Consider the following 16,262-nt stretch of genomic DNA (forward strand, 5'->3'; position numbering starts at 1 on the left):
TCGTCACCTGCCATCTTGTGGTCATAGGTGAAACTGCAGTGCAATACTCTGTCTTGATTCTGACCTTCCTCTCCACTGTTAACACATTCTTTTGGAAATGTAACTTTCTTTCCTTTCTTAAATCTTTTTCACTAATTCACTCTCAGTTCTGGAAGATTATTGGTGGGAATTTAATCTCGAAGTGCAAATATTTCCTGCATTTCACCTGAAATTCTGTTATCATATCAGATTTTTTGTGTAATAACTAGGAATGGGAATCGTAAGGAGTGTACCAATTCTTGCTTTAGTTCCATTTCCAATAAATTATTATTATTATTATTATTGTTATTATTTTTGTTGTACATTTGAGAAAGTATAGGTATATTTGCAGCAATAACCAACAATACATTGTATGGGTCAAAATGATCAATATTTATTTTATGCCAAAAATCATTAGGATATTAAGTAAAGATCATGTTCCATGAAGATATTTTGTAAATTTCCTACTCTAAATATATCAAAACTTAATTTTTGATTAGGAATATGCATTGCTAAGAATTTCATTTGGACAACTTTAAAGACAATTTTCTCAATATTTAGATTTTTTTGCACCCTCAGATTCCACATTTTCAAATATTGTCATATCCTAACAAACCATACATCAATGGAAAGGCTACTTATTCATAAATCTCAATTTCAAATGGACCCTTAAGACTGGTTTTGTGGTCCAGGGTCACATATGCTGTTATACCATAGATTCGGTAACTTTTTAGTACAGGGAATTATTCTCACTATTAACTAGTTGCTTATTACATGACTACTACTAGCATATTAGCTGTTTGTTACTACTTATAAAGCAAATATTCTGCATGACCATATTATATATCCTTAATCTTACCCAATACCTAAACTTAACAGCCATTTTACTATGTAGTGATAAGCAGTAGTTAGGAGTTAATTGAGGCAAAAGTCAAAGTTAATAGTTAGTTAATAGTGAGAACTGGACCTTAAAGGGGTCATCGGATGCAAAGTTCACTTTTACATGTTGTTTGAACATTAATGTGTGTTGGCAGTGTATGTACAAATCTGGCACCGACAGAGGCCGCTCCCATTATAGTTGATTTACATGAGCGTCTTACCTCAGACCCGCCCTAAATCAGCTGTAACAGTCCGACCTCTTTGTTTCGATGCCAGAGCAGGGATGTAAGTTAGACAAGAATATCTCTGATTGAGCGATTGAAGTGTTGTGTTGCTGGATGTAATAATGAACATAATGGTCGTCATTTACTCCTGACATCTGAGCCGCTGAAGATGCAGTGGATCACGTTTGTTTGTGAAGGGAATGTGCCTCCCGATCTACATAAATGCGTCTATGTTCACGCAAATCATTCGTGATCCAGCTTCACTTACAGCAGAAGTGAGTATAAGGGGTTTTTTATAAATCTTTGCGATCACCTTTCCTAATAACGTGCTAGTTAGCAAGTTTAGCAGCAAAACACGGCTAAATGCGGCTAAAGTAAACAGGCTCGTCACTCCACAGAGAGAAGAGAGGGGCGGGGCGAGCAGCACTCATTAACATTTAAAGCAACCTCGACCACAACAGGATGAATTTTGCAGAGCTGATTTTGACAAGGTAAAAAGGGTGTTGTTTTACACTACCATTGAGAATTTTTAACCAAAGTATATTATAGACTTTTCATTATGACCCTAAAGAATCATATCAACTTGTGGAAAATGGGCACCCGATGACCCCTTTAAAATAAAGTGTGACCATATATTTTTACATAAATTATTACGAATTAAAAAAATTATAATTCTTATAAATTAAAATACTAAACAGAGCTTTGCTTTTACATTTGTAAAATGTATTCTTTATCACAACAAAATGTATAATGTTTTAAGTGTGTACACATTTTCATATGATCAACCAAAAAGTAATTAAACTGATGTCTCACAAATGTAAAGTACAACAGGTCCCAGTTGATATTTGGTATCTTTAACTACTATGTACTTGAAAAATAAAAGATAAATTGTTAGGTTTAACTGTTAGGTTTTGTGTTCATGCTCTATTGCAAAGCACTTTTGCTGGCAATGACATAATTTCAAGTCCAAACATAATGACTTGGCATTTCTTAAAGCATTAGTTCACTCCTGAATGAAAATTTCCTGATAATTTACTCACCCCTCTGTCATGCAACATGTTTGTGTTCTTCAAAGAAATTAGGGTTTTTAAGGAAAACATTCCAGGATTTTTCGCCATATAGTGGACTTCAGTGGGAGTCTGGGATGACATGGGGGTGAGTAAATTATCAGGAAACTAATTTGGGAGTGAACTTATCCCGTAAGTAAGCCTGTTGTTAGTTAATAAACTACTGATTCAGTGAATTAGTGAGTCAATAGGGCAATGAGTTTGAGACTGAGTTGCACATCGGTGGATAAATGGATCTAATAACCACCAGTGGAACAAAATATCATTATAGTTTGGCTGTAGCATTTTAAACTCATATGCACAACCGGTTCTCGATTCCCATTCCTAGCTTCCCTTAAATTTGTTTTACTTCACTTAGAATTTATTCATTCACTGTTCATTCTTAGCTGGGAGTGAATGCTATCTTACCTGCAAAACTTCCTGATCCAAAATCTGCATATGTGTGCGTGCCTGCTTTATCTTGCATTGGTTCCTCTTGTGCATGATGGCTTAGCGAAAACTAGTCATCACATCAACCTGTGTGAAAAGGTTTGATCGTGGTTAGCTCCTACCGCTTTCACATCGCAGAATGTGTGCGAGTGTGTTTACGCACGCGTGCGTGTGGCTATGTGTACGTATACACACTGTAGACTGCATCTGTCTGGTGTTTTTCCCCACAGCTAGGCTCTTACCCCAGACTGCGAGAAGAGACAGAGAGGATTGTCACTACTTACGTCAGAGAGAGAGAAGGCAAGACCAAGGACCAGGTGCGAGACACTGGCGAGAAAAGATCCGGTTTTACCTTTTTTTTTGTTGTTTTTTATGTGCTAACTTGTTTTCTTCACCAGGTCCTTTTGCTGATTGACGTTGAGCTGTCATACATTAACACCAACCATGAGGATTTCATTGGATTTGCAAAGTATGTCGGCATCCAGTGAAGCACATTCTAGGTTTCATTTCTCGCTAAGGCTTGACCCCTAACCTTAGCAGTGCTTTTTGCATATTTGGACTTTTGACTGTCTGCAAGCCTGGTCTGCAGTGCAGTTTGTTCTGACTCATTTAGACAGGAAGGGGCCATGTGATCAACATGTAAAGCAAGCATTCACAGTTGACATTTTACACGTTTATCTGAAACCACATTTAATTCTAAGAGCAAAGTAGAATATGGTATGTTTTTCCTTTTCCTGTAGTTTTTGCTTAGAAATGTGCTCTTCAGCCTGCAGCACTTTATTTGTTTTTTTTGTTTGTTTTTTTGCATAAACGTTAACTTTAAATATTAAAACAGTTTTATATAGCCATTAAGCCTTAAACAGTTATGATTAATTCTAAGACTTTTTTGACTAAATTTTTAATTTAATGTGGTCAGAAGTGACATTTAAAATATTACAGAAGATTTCTATTTTTTTATGATTATTCAAAGAATTTAAAAAAAAAAAAAAAAAAAAAAAAAAAAAAATATATATATATATATATATATAGCAGCAAAAATGTCATAATTTACAATGTGTATTAAAAAAAGTTTTTTTGAGCAGCAAATCAGCATATTAGAATGACTTCTGAAGGATCATGTGACACTGAAGACTTGCATAGTGATGCTGGAAATTTAGCTTTGCATCACCGGAATAAATAATATTTTAACATATATTAAAATGGAAAATAGCTATTTTAAATTGTAACAATATTTCACAATATTAATATTTTAAATGTATTTTTATCAAATAAATGCAGCCCTGGAGAGCCTAAGAGGTTTTTTTCCCCAAAAAACATTAAAATGAAAAAATCCCACTTCTCACTTTTTTTTTTTTTTTTTGTAGGGTTTTTTTATATATATATATATATATATATATTAACGTAGTACAGACTCATCCGTACATCTGACATCCCCATGCTACATTATCTTCTCTGTACTGTTTTTTTGGCATCAACAGCAGTATTTAGATGTATATAGATTTTGTAGATGCTTTCAAGATATTTTAACCTGGTAAAGAATCTCAGGAAGTCATGTTTGGACTCTGTCTCCTGTTTACTGTCAGTGCAGAGGATCATATTAGTTCCCCAAGCCTGTGCATTATCAGGGCTCTATGCTTACTTTTCTTTTTTAGGAGCACCTTCTAATCAATAATCCAAAAAACTGATAAAAAAAAATTACCAATCAAATTTAATCAGTATTAACAAAATTAATTTGTACTACAGAGGCGGCACAGAAGAACTCAAAAGTGGCTTGTAGGTGTATTTTCGTGTTAAATGAGGCTCAGAGGAGGCATGAGTGCATTCAAATTCATAAATTCATGTTGAGATTAATGTTTTAAATATGAAATTTTGAATATAGAAATATTAAATGATTTCAATATACTTTAAAAATGAAACCAAAACTGCCAGTAGGCGGCATCAAGTTACTGATTTTAATTACTGAATCATTCAGTCATTAGATTTGTTCAAACAGCTGATTCATTCAGGAATAAAGCAAGTGACTGCATTTATGAATAGGAGATTGTATTGACTCACTAGATTAGTTGAAAAATGCATGTTCATTCATAAATGAAACATCGCTGTTTGAATGCAGATGCACAGCGGCACAGCTGTGACTTGTTTCAAACTATTTTTGATGACAAAATAGAGCAAAATCAGGCAATAGTGTTTTAGTCAGTCACTTAATATTTAATATTTAATTAATATACATTACTCCATGTTGCAAAAACACGTAGAAACCTTTGAAGCTCCCCTCAGCACAAACACACACATGCTGATTGGGTCAGTCGTGCTGGTGCTCCTAAAGTAGTTTTCAGTCACAAATGTGACTGAAATGGTCGCAATGCAGAGCCCTGATTATGGCTAATGCATTAGACGCAACCTAAATGCACTAAAATTATTAGTGCATGTCTTTGACCTCAGAAATCTAGTGTACAACTAAAGACTGATTGCATGTGAAATGCATCAAGCCTGTCTGAGCCTGCGTGTGTCCCCATACGCATGTCGTGAGTTTGTCAGGGCGTCTCTGTTAATGGTTCTCATGCCGTCACTTTCAGTCTTGACTTCAGACGGATGGATGACGGTACCATACCAGGGTACGGCAACAACAGGTGCGCTAGGGCCCCTTAATCACCCAGTCACATTTAGATAGATGTTAATCAGACCACCCATCTCCTCAGTTTTTCTCCCGCCCCTTTCCTCCTTCCTGCCTCAGAGCAGGATTGCTTCCACCCAGAGTGTCAAGGAGGTTTACACAATTCACAGATCACTTTACTGCTGTGCTATTCTTACAATACAGACACCACCGTGCAATCAGTGCATAATCAGTGTTTTCTCTCTGTTTCCTCCACCTGCAGCGCCCAGCAAAGGAATATTGTCAGCAAGAAGAGGGCCATTCCAAACCAGGTATGCTTTTCTCTACCTCCACATGCTCTTAAATCCACATAGGCACTCTTCGTTTCAACACCATCATGCTCTTCACTATTTTAGTTAAACATGAAAGGGCCTAATACTGAGCCCTGAGGAACCCCTTTAAATCTACTCCATGTGATTTAAAAACTGAACAGTATGTTTCCCCAAGCTCTCTATTACTTATAAATGTTATCAATCAATGTTATTTATCAAGTGTGACGTAATGCAATGAGCGCTAAAACCTAAGGCTTCCATTTAATGGGTTAGTTCACCCAAAAATTAAAAATATCCGCTTATTTACTCACCCTCCACGCATCCTAGGTGGATATTACTTCCTTCTTTCATGCGAATGAAATCGGAGTTATATTAAAAAATTATCCTGTCTCTCCCAAGCTCTATCATGGCAAAGGATGGGTGTTTTTCTTCAACAGTCCAAAATAAGTCCAATAAAGTGCATCCATCCATAACAAAAAGTGCCTCCGGCTCCGGGGCATGAATTAAGGCCTCCTGTAGCGAATCGATGGGTTCTTGTAAGGAAAAGATATCCATATTTAAAACATAATAATCACTTTAATCTAGTTTGCACCAACTGGTCGTACACGGAAGCAGCTCTGGGTGGACGACGTAGGACGTCGGCGTTGCACATGCGTCGGTGAGAAGCGACGAACGCAAGCGCATCATGGAGAAACCAAAACAAACAACGGTCACTAATTAGAAGTACAAAAGAGGGATTTGTAAAGAAAAATGTCAGTGGATTTCAATATATACCAAGAGGAGATTGGTTTTTCTTTGCTGAAGTGAGGAAATGATGCTCTCTTTGCTCCTGTAAACAAATGTTGGTTTTTATGAGACTCACAGGTGCATGCACAACGCCGACATCCTACGTCATCCGCCCGGATTCTGTGTGTGACCAGTTATATATACACCTAGGATGCCTGGAGGCTGAAAATGAAGGGCTAATTTTCATTTTTGGGTGAACTGTCCCTTTAAATCTGAGTTTTTGCCTTTGCCGACCACAAAAAGTTATTGTTTTCTTTTTTTCTGTAGCATTTGCATCCCCACCGAGAGTAATCTGTGAAACTATATGAAGTTGTTTAGCTTGTAGTCTTAAATCCTGGATTTGAACAACATAAATGACATAACTGACGTCATGACTGAGCAGCTCTATGTTCTGAATGGCTGATATTGTGAAGCATCATGCTACAATTTGTACTAACACCTGGAATTCTGTCACTTCACACGTCACAGACACAGTGTTAGCGTTTATGTGCACCATTTCATTTGAGCATTGCTCGTCACTAAAGAGCATTTTTCTAACGCAGTTAGAAACATAAAAGAGCCTGAAATGGTCTTATCATCTATGAAGGTTTCAGTGGAAATGACATAAGCAACTTGAAAGTACACTGCGTTATTAGACAGGGACATTCCCTTTCATTTCCTCCCTCTTTTGAGAAACTCCGCTTTCACTAGCATCACAGCAGTACTAGCTGCTAGTAACACTGACGCATGACAAATGAGTAATCAATGCATTGTTTTTTGTTTCAGTCTTGCCCTAATTTAATGCAAACTTCCTCTTTCTATTTGAAGTGTAATTCAGAATGTGCATGGATCCAGCCGTGACAATGACACGACCTAGTAGATAATTCTGATTTGTGGTACTGTCAGTTAATCTAATTGCATGTAACTTTGTTCTGTTGCTCTCTCTCCCTCTCTCCCTCTCTCTCTGTCTCTCTCTCTCTCTCTCTCACTATGACTGCTTCCAACTTTTTCCTCACTGTGACTTTTCTCTGTTCTTTGACTCACTCCATCACACTCTTGTTCCTTTCAAACCCTTTCATTTTCATTTGAAAAACGTTCCTCTCTTAACCGTCCTCCTGCACTGTCTTCCCTTGCTTTGCTTGTTTCCTGTGTCTCTGTCTCATTTCTTTTCCCCAAACTCGCCCCCATCCCCGTCCTTCCTTGTCACTGCAGGGTGAAATACTGGTAAGTACCACAAACCTACAAGCCACACCCAGTTAGAGGTCACCAGCGCTCGTCCAGTCAGGAGAACTGAGGCCGTAACAGGTCAACCAACTCATAATTACTAGTGCGGGTGGGACGTCTGTGTGTAAACCTGCTGGTGAGAGTTATAAAGCTGATGGTTTTTCTTTCACTCTGCAGCTAGGTGGCCTGAGAGAAGGCGAAGCCGAGAAGGTATAGTCTGGTGGAAAAAAAATGGTGGCCTGGAATAAAAAATTCAATCATGGCTAGTCAATTACAGTTACGTGTAATCAGTAACTGACGTCAAATCCACCATAAATGCCCACTGTAATTAGTGGCATCACCTAACATTCGGTAATTATTGTAATTAAACCGAGAGAACATTACTAACCATTCCTGTCAGACAATGTCACAGTGCACCCTTAATTTTATATATCAGTGTATTTTTGTGGATGAAAGAACTTTTTTTTTGTTTAAATGACATAATGGAGTTAAATGGAGGCCTCGGTTGTCCTGTTGCTGGATGTGAGTCCTGGCGGCCCGAGCTGGGTGAGCAGAGTTTGCCTTGTGGAGAATCAGCCTCTACGTCACCATTTGGTGGGTGGGCGTGGCCAAGAAAACATCCAATCATACTAGAGAGCCAAACTTAATCGCAAGATAACATGGTGTGTGTGTGTGTTGTGAATTTTTAATGATTTTTAATCGGTTTTTCAATGCATTTGCCATGAAGAGCTAATCACAATTATCTTCCACTCAAAATATGATCTCCTTTATACTAACAGCACGTCTGAGGTAGGACTGGGCTATATTTAATATCATTGCATCCAAACACCCATTTTTGCCAGGTAGATTCAAAAGTAAAACAATAGACATCTAATTATTATAATCAAGGCATGTTTTCTGTTTTTTACTAAATAGAATAAATAGGATGTGCCTGAATAGTGAATCCGTATTTGCAAAGGCACGGAAAATGAATAACGTGTTCTGCAGAGCAACTAAAGAGACATGGTTAGCCGCTAGTGGTAACCTGTTACATTTCGGTAGTTTGCATAAAATTTCAATTAACCACATAAACAGAGTAAGGAGCAATGACTAATAGGACGATGGAAAATGATTTGCAGATCCTGAGCACCACTGATAAACATCTAATCTTGTAAAATGTGTGGTAAGTACTGCCGCTCCGTAGTATAAACAGAGTAGGCCTGATCGGAATTTTAAAAGTGAAAGTAAAAAGTTAGCACGTATGCAAAAGCAATTTCAGTGCCCTGCATATTAATAGCACCTCCCTGATGCCGGCAGTTTATATACAATGTAATTACCCAATGATATAATAGTGAGAGAAAGAATTGAAGTATTTTTTTCCTCCCATCTCATATTTATTCCCTTTAGTGGTTCCGTAGTACACGTCATTTCCTTTCTGAACACGGTACTCGAATTTGGGCACATCCTTAATGAAAAGTATTTAATTTAAGAATTAAAGTTTATGTGCTACAGTTTACACACACCTTGCAGAATTTGTAAAATGTTAATTATTTCACAAAATAAGAGAGATCATACAAAATGCATGTTATTTTTTATTTAGTACTGACCTGAATAAGATATTTCACATGAAAGATGTTTACATATAGTCCATGAGAGAAAATAATAGTTAAATTTATAAAAATGAGCCTGTTCAAAAGTTTACATGCACTTGGTTCTTAATACTGTGTTGTTACCTGAATGATCCACAGCTGTTTTTTTTTATTTATTTAGTGATAGTTGTTCATGAGTCCCTTGTTTGTCATGAACAGTTAAACTGTCTGCTGTTCTTCAGAAAAATCCTTAAGGTCCCACAAATTCTTTGGTTTTTCAGCCTTTTTGTGTATTTGAACCCTTTCCAACAATGACTGTATGATTTTGAGATCCATCTTTTCACACTGAGGACAACTGAGGGACTCTGTTGCAACTATTACAGAAGGTTCAAACGCTTAATGATGCTCCAGAAGGAAACATTAAGAACTAAACCTCTTTAAAAAATTAATGGCCAAATGAAAGTGTCATAAAGTCATCTCAATAATCTGTATCAAAATATTGTCCAGCCCTACCATAACAGTTCCATAACAGTTAGTTGGTATTTAGTTGTTTTTCCCCCCTTGGTGTGCCAGTAATGGCCAGAATGTGGCAGTATGGGGTTCCTTTTACTAATCAATTGACTCTGATTTAATAAATTAACTGCTCAACCTTGGAGAAATCCTTTCTGGGGCAAAGTTAATTGGGGGATTTCTGTTGGGTAATTAACAGTCGCCTCTCACAGGTAATCATCTAATCATCTCATCTTTAATTCAAAATCATCCCTTCTATCAACAGATTTCTGTTTGATGAAACTTCTGATCATATTTTGTCAACGCTTTGATTAACTTGAAATGTACGTTATATTATGACTAATTTGTGTAATTTAGAGAGGCAGCAGTAAGAATGTGCAACGTGGAAAGACGGTGAAATCCAAACACAACGGAAAATAGGGTCATGCTCTCGTTTCTTTCAGTTGTGGGCGGCAAAGGGAAATTGGATCCATGTTAGAGAACACAGAGCCTGAGCCAGGCTCTGACCACAGATATTTGCTGGGTTTCTCTCTAATGAAAAGAAATTCAAACGCGTTTTTGTGGTCGTTTGTTCGGGTCGCTACAGTACATCCTAGCACGAGATGCCCGAGCCGTACTGTCCTGTTTTTTTTTTGTCTACTCATCAGTCCTATCTGTCTTTTTTCCCTCTCGGAGATGGTTATCAGGTCTCTAGGTTTAAGAAGGTTGATGGCATTTCCCCACCAAGGCAAACAATCTATATAGCCTGCCATAGCTTTATGTCTGCGTTGTTTCTGTTGGCACTCTCTAACTCTAACCCTAACCCCATCCTCTCAGTTTCGCTCTGGTTTTTACGGAGAACAAAGCAAAACGGAAAGGGAGAAAAGGGACGGTGCCCTAGAAATGCTTGCAGTACATTTCGGTGTTTATTTCTTTCTTAAATGGAAGAAGTTGAGTGTCATTGCCGTGTGGTATTACAACGCAAGATGTAGTACCAAAATGGAGCTGGAATGTGCATAATAATGTAAATAAGATTCATTGTTCTGGAGTTACGGATACCCTTTAACCCTCAAAAATAACACTGATATTCCTTTACCACTGAAATCTGGAAGCCCTTTCTCTCCCGTTTCCTATACTAACCCTTTCTTCTCCAGCTCCTGTACTTTCTCGTAGTAAACAGTCTCTGGTTACCAGTACAACACGCTTACCTGTGTCTTCTCTCACTATTCCTTCCCGTTCAATAGGTTTTCACACTTCAGTGTGCGTCTTTCTCCATTAACACCACTAACGGCGTTCTCCTTTGTTTACCAGCATGTAGGCTTGTTTTAATCACTAATTCGCCCCTAACATACCACTGCCGACCTCTGACCCCTGTTCCTCTGGCAGGCCAGTGGGTCTGGATGGCATCTGCCGTCACGTTGCCGTATGCTTTAGAAAAAACTTGTTTGTAGAAGAAAAAATCCACAAGCACAACAAAATTGTTTCTTTGTTCTTTTATTGTCGCTCTATTTCAAGACTTCAAGACACTCCCAAGTGGTTTTGTTAGTGTATATTCAGAGTTTCTAGAGCGTTTATTTGTGACTAAGCTTTAATTGCTACCTTATGTTCTGACTCCAGAGTGCAGAGTAACATTAGATACTGTAGTCTAGTGGTTCCCAACTGGTGAATTGGTGAAACCAATGAAAAATAATGAAAGTTTCGTTAATATGGTAATACTGTTACAACGTGTTTTATGCATTTGGTAAATTACACTTCTGCTATTGATCAAGAAGTTAGTCATCAATAATATTTATTTTTGTATGGGCCCACATTTTCCATAGTTTGCCAAATCTTCACATACGAAATGCAGTCATTTTAATAAGAATCTGTGCAGTTGAGAATTTCGCATGAGGCTGAAAGATTTACACAAGCAGATTTTGCACTTAGTTTGCACTTAAGATTCACGATGATGACAAACAAAACCTTTTTTTAAAAAATGATTTCTGTGTTATGGATTACTACATATAAAACCATGGTTTCTATAGTTAAAACATGGTAACCACAAATTAACCATGGTTTTGCTACACTTACCATAGTTTAACCATGGTATTTGTAGTTAAACTTCAAAAATTTCAACAAAATTTCTGAAAAAAAAGGATGAATTTTGCCTGAAAAATTAGACCATTTATACCCGCAAAATTTAACCGAAAATTTGAAATAAAGAAAATTTTTAAACAAAATTTCAAACCAGTGGACTATTTTTGCCCCCAAAATTTCTGTGAATATTCTAAAGCAATTGATCAATTTTGCCTGAAAAATGTAAATGATATTTCAAAACAGGGTAACATTTTTGCCCACAAAATTTCAATAAGAATTCGATATAATTCACAAATTTGGCCTAAAAATGTAAACTAATTTTCAAAACTGTGGACCATTTTTGACCCAAAATTTCAATGAGAATTTGAAAAAAAGTGACTAGTTTTGCCAGTAAAAGTTTTATGAGATTTCAGAACAATGGATCATTTTTGCCCAAAAGAATTGCGAAAATTAAAAAAAAAAAAAAAAGTACAGATTTTGCCTGAAATTTTTAAACAATATTTCAAAACATTGGACCAATTTTGCCTGAAAAAATTAAAATAACAAAACAGCCGACCATTTTTGCTTGCAAAATTTCAATGAAAATTCGTAAAAACTGACTGATTTAAACAAAATTTCATCACCAGTTGAGAACCACTGCTGTAACGTATAAAGCAGAGTTATTTAGTTAATCATGTTAGCCACAATACTCTGGCAGAGTTACACGAAATATTTCCACAGCAGGTAAGCACCAAAAGTTTGCACAATAGGGTTTTCAGGTTTGTTCAGCATAGGACACAAGCTTCCAGCACAAAGATTATTGAATGTATAAGTGTGGATCTCATAAATGTTTCCCCACTCTTGTGGCATGCCCTACACCCTCTGTCCCACAGGTGATCCGTAAAGGCTGGCTAACCCTCAACATCAGCATTATGAAGGGCGGCTCCAAGGAGTACTGGTTCGTCCTGACGGCCGAATCGCTGTCCTGGTACAAGGACGAGGAGGTGAGATTCATCTGTTCTTCATTTCTCGTTTACACTCCCTCCCCCTCTCGCTTTAGCTTAACACTAGCACCACTCAAGTTGGGCTCGAACTCCATGTGTGTTTGAAATTACTGCGAACGTTAGCTCTTTTCCAGAGTTCCTGTGGCTTGACTGGTAGAGTGTGGTGCTAGTAACATCAAGGCCTTGGGATTCTTTCCCAGGGAGCACATAAATTTATGAATGTGTAGTTTAATGCATTTGCCAGATGCTTTTATCCAAAGCAACTTCAATGTAAACGTCTCACTTTATTCCCCAAGAGAGATTGTTTAAATGTAAAATCCCCCCGTCCAGTGGCGAATGGTAGAGTCCTTTCGCTCGAGCCACGGGTGTGTGTGTCCCTGCCCAGCCTAACCAATGTGCGGACTACTGTTCAGCTGCAGCATGATGAACAGGTAGTCTGAACACTGGGCAGGCGGGGGGGAGGAAAGAGGGCGGCTGGACCGCAGGTCACTGCCCCGAGGACCGCACACGACTGCAGAGGAGAGTAAACAGTTCAGACAAGCACACTGATAAAGCGTCGATCTCACTTAACCCGTCGAGAACGTGTTCAGCTCACTACTTATCTAAAATACAGTCATAAATTATATTTTGCGAAGTAAATGAGGGGATTTAAGCAAGATTCTTGGATTGTAACACTTTTCAGAAGCACATTTAGTTATAAATCTCATTTTCAGTACTGTAATACTGTCCAAAAGTATTGATTGAATTCAATTGTAAAGTAAGATTTATGTAACTCACTGAATTAACAAAAAAATTGAAAAGTAAAATATTCAGACATTCAGCGTTAAAGATACGTTGAGGCAGGAAAAAGCTTAATTCTCATGAAAATAATGCTGTGATGAAATAAAATACAAAATCTAACTGATTTTAGGCTGAAATGTGACCTTGTTATGTTTAAGTTTTTATTTCTAAAAAGTTTTTTGTTCCGAGTAATGAAGACACACAAAGAATCAAGTCATGCATATGCGCAAAAATGTGTATTAAATATATTACAAATCTAAACATAATGAAATCGGTTGAAATAGCTTCAATGACTATCCCAACGTTACTTCCTAATAATGTTTACATTCAGAATTCATTTCAAAACTATATATTCAATATACTCACATGTCCACTGCTGCGTGGCAAATGCATATTCCAGGCCTCTGCCGTTACGAGAAATAGGGACCGTTTTGTCATCATGGCTCCTTTTTCGCATTTTAAAACGTGTGCGCTTTTCGCTCTTTATCGTTGTTTTATGAGTAAAACTGAGAAACGTTTCTTTTAGCAGTGGTTTTCGAAGTAAAGAGAAAGCGGTAAATGGAGTAAAGACAGGCGAGGAGCAGGACGAAGTAAAAAAGGGACGAAAGGGGAGGCAAAGTGACGTGGCAAGCGCACTGAAATGTTCCAGCCGGGATCCAACTTTGGAATTTGCAGGAAATCGTACTGGGTTACTGGGGGGTTGTTGTGTGTGTGTGTGTGTGTGTGTGTGTGTGTGTGTGTGTGTGTGTGTGTGTGTGTGTGTGTGTGTGTGTGTGTTGGGGGCAGGGAAGGAGTGATGTAACTGTTGGGGCCGTAGCTGTGCAGACATAAACGTTTCCAGATGCTGCTTCTCAACTCAACAGAACGAGTTGGCAGCGTTAGTCCTCATCCAGACTCCTCCTCTTCTTTTTCTTTTCTCTCTCTGTCTCACATCCCCCTCTCTGGCTTGGCAACCTGGTGGTCCTTCTTTAAAGAGACAGCTCGCTTCAAAATGGTCATCAACTCCCTGTAATGTCGTTCCAAACCCATATGATCACAAGAGAAGATATTTTGAAGAATCCTCATGCAGCACTTTTCTATACATCCATCTGTTGCATTCACAATCTCTGAACGCTGCCACTATGAAGTGGTTTATAAGATTGTATAAAAACTCTCCCTCTCTCATCTCGCTCTTTTAGGAAAAAGAGAAGAAATACATGCTTCCTCTGGACAACTTGAAACTCAGAGACGTGGAGAAGGGTTTCATGTCCACTAAGCATATTTTTGCAATCTTCAACACTGAGCAAAGGTCAGGGCTGACTGCAACTCTCTGTGTTTGTGTATTTGTGTTTGGCATTCGGTCGCTTCATCTGTTCGATCCCCCTTGCAGGAACGTGTATAAGGACTTGCGTCAGATCGAGCTGGCCTGTGATTCACAGGAGGACATGGACAGCTGGAAAGCCTCGTTTCTCCGAGCAGGCGTTTATCCTGAGAAAGATCAGGTACTAATGTTTAGTTTGAACACGTGTACAATCAAAAGCACACCACATTCCATTAATGAGAGTCTACACGTAGCTTGACTTCATGATACTTTTTTATTACATGATACTCATTTATTTGAAATAGAAATCTTTGTATCTGTGCCTTTACTGTCAATTTTGATTAATAGGATGCGTCCTTTCTGTATTAAAGTATTATTTTATTAAAAAAATAAATAAATAAATAAATACTGACGCCAAACTTTTGAACAGTAACATATGTAGTGAAATTAAAGGAGTTCACTTACAGAACAAAAATGTACAGATAATTTACTCACCACCTCGTCATCCAAGATGTGTCTTTCTTTCTTCACTCGTAAAGAAAATATTTCAGGATCTCTGTCTATATAGTGGACTTCTGTGGTGTCTGTGTGTTTGAACTTCCAAAATGAAGTTAAAATGCAGCTTCAAAGGGCTTGAAACGATCCCAGCCAAGAAAGAAGGGTCTTATCTGGCAAAGCAATCGGTTATTTTCTAAAAAAAAAAAAAATTACAATTGATATACTTTTTAACCTCAAATGCTCGTCTTGTCTAGCTCTGCTTGTACTCTGTGTATTCCGGGTCAGTACAGTTAGGGTATGTCGAAAAACTTCAATCTCATTTTCTTCTCCAACTTCAAAATCATCCTACATCACTGTTTTACACTGGGTCGGTACCTCTGCAGCGATATAGGACGATTTTGAAGGTGGAGAAGAAAATGGGATGGGAGTTTTTCGACAACTCTCTTGAACCGGAATGCACACGCAGAGCTAGATGAGCATTTGATTTTAAAAAGTATATAAATTGTAGTTACGCTAGATAAGACCCTTCTTTCTCGGCTGGGATCGTTTAGAGCCCTTTGAAGCTGAATTTAAACTGCATTTTGGAAGTTTAAACTCGTGGGCACCGAAGTCACTAGTCCCATAGTACACAAGTCCACTATATGGCGAAAAATCCTGAAATGTTTTCTTTAAAAAAAAAAAATTCTTTACAGCTGAAAAAAGAAAGACATGAACATCTTGGATGACAAGGGGGTGAGTAAGTTATCTGTAAATTTTTGTTTTGGAAGTGAACTCATTTAAGAGTATTATTAATAGTAGAGGTGGCCAGTGCTTCTAAGGCAAACATTAGTATTATTATATTTACTCACGGTTAGGTAGGGGGGAAAAATAGGTACATATTGGCACATCTATTTGTGTTATTGACGTGGTATCTGAAATTCTGCAGTTTGCTAATGACAGGTATGGTTTTACATTTTTACTGTGTTATTAGTATGTTATTACTAATCAATCTGCATAAGCAACCAGCCAAAAATGCTTACACTGCAACATGTTAAAAA

At 37.7% G+C, this 16,262-nt stretch overlaps 1 protein-coding gene and 1 long non-coding RNA gene across 8 annotated transcripts in view; one reads left to right on the forward strand and one right to left on the reverse strand.

Moving 5' to 3' along the window:
* The window catches only part of dnm2a (dynamin 2a), a 55,157-nt gene that overhangs the window by 30,287 nt on the left and 8,608 nt on the right, over nucleotides 1-16,262 (forward strand). For 3 of the 7 annotated variants that reach the window (XM_051106845.1, XM_051106846.1, XM_051106844.1), the window contains exons 11-16: nucleotides 2,848-2,934; nucleotides 3,016-3,086; nucleotides 5,494-5,542; nucleotides 12,537-12,647; nucleotides 14,606-14,715; nucleotides 14,797-14,908. In XM_051106845.1, coding sequence (XP_050962802.1) covers nucleotides 2,848-2,934; nucleotides 3,016-3,086; nucleotides 5,494-5,542; nucleotides 12,537-12,647; nucleotides 14,606-14,715; nucleotides 14,797-14,908 — 540 coding nt within the window. Of the gene's footprint in view, nucleotides 1-2,847; nucleotides 2,935-3,015; nucleotides 3,087-5,493; nucleotides 5,543-7,519; nucleotides 7,532-7,708; nucleotides 7,742-12,536; nucleotides 12,648-14,605; nucleotides 14,716-14,796; nucleotides 14,909-16,262 lie in introns of all 7 variants that reach the window. The other 4 variants (XM_051106843.1, XM_051106842.1, XM_051106840.1 and 1 more) reach the window with 2 other exon arrangements.
* Nucleotides 12,182-14,198, reverse strand: LOC127163565 (uncharacterized). Its single transcript, XR_007827495.1, has 2 exons — nucleotides 13,794-14,198; nucleotides 12,182-13,158 (listed from the first exon to the last, which is right to left on the reverse strand). It is a non-coding gene; the product is annotated as an uncharacterized LOC127163565 (long non-coding RNA).

Source organism: Labeo rohita, chromosome 3 (genome assembly GCF_022985175.1).
Source record: "Labeo rohita strain BAU-BD-2019 chromosome 3, IGBB_LRoh.1.0, whole genome shotgun sequence".
Taxonomy (NCBI): domain Eukaryota; kingdom Metazoa; phylum Chordata; class Actinopteri; order Cypriniformes; family Cyprinidae; genus Labeo; species Labeo rohita.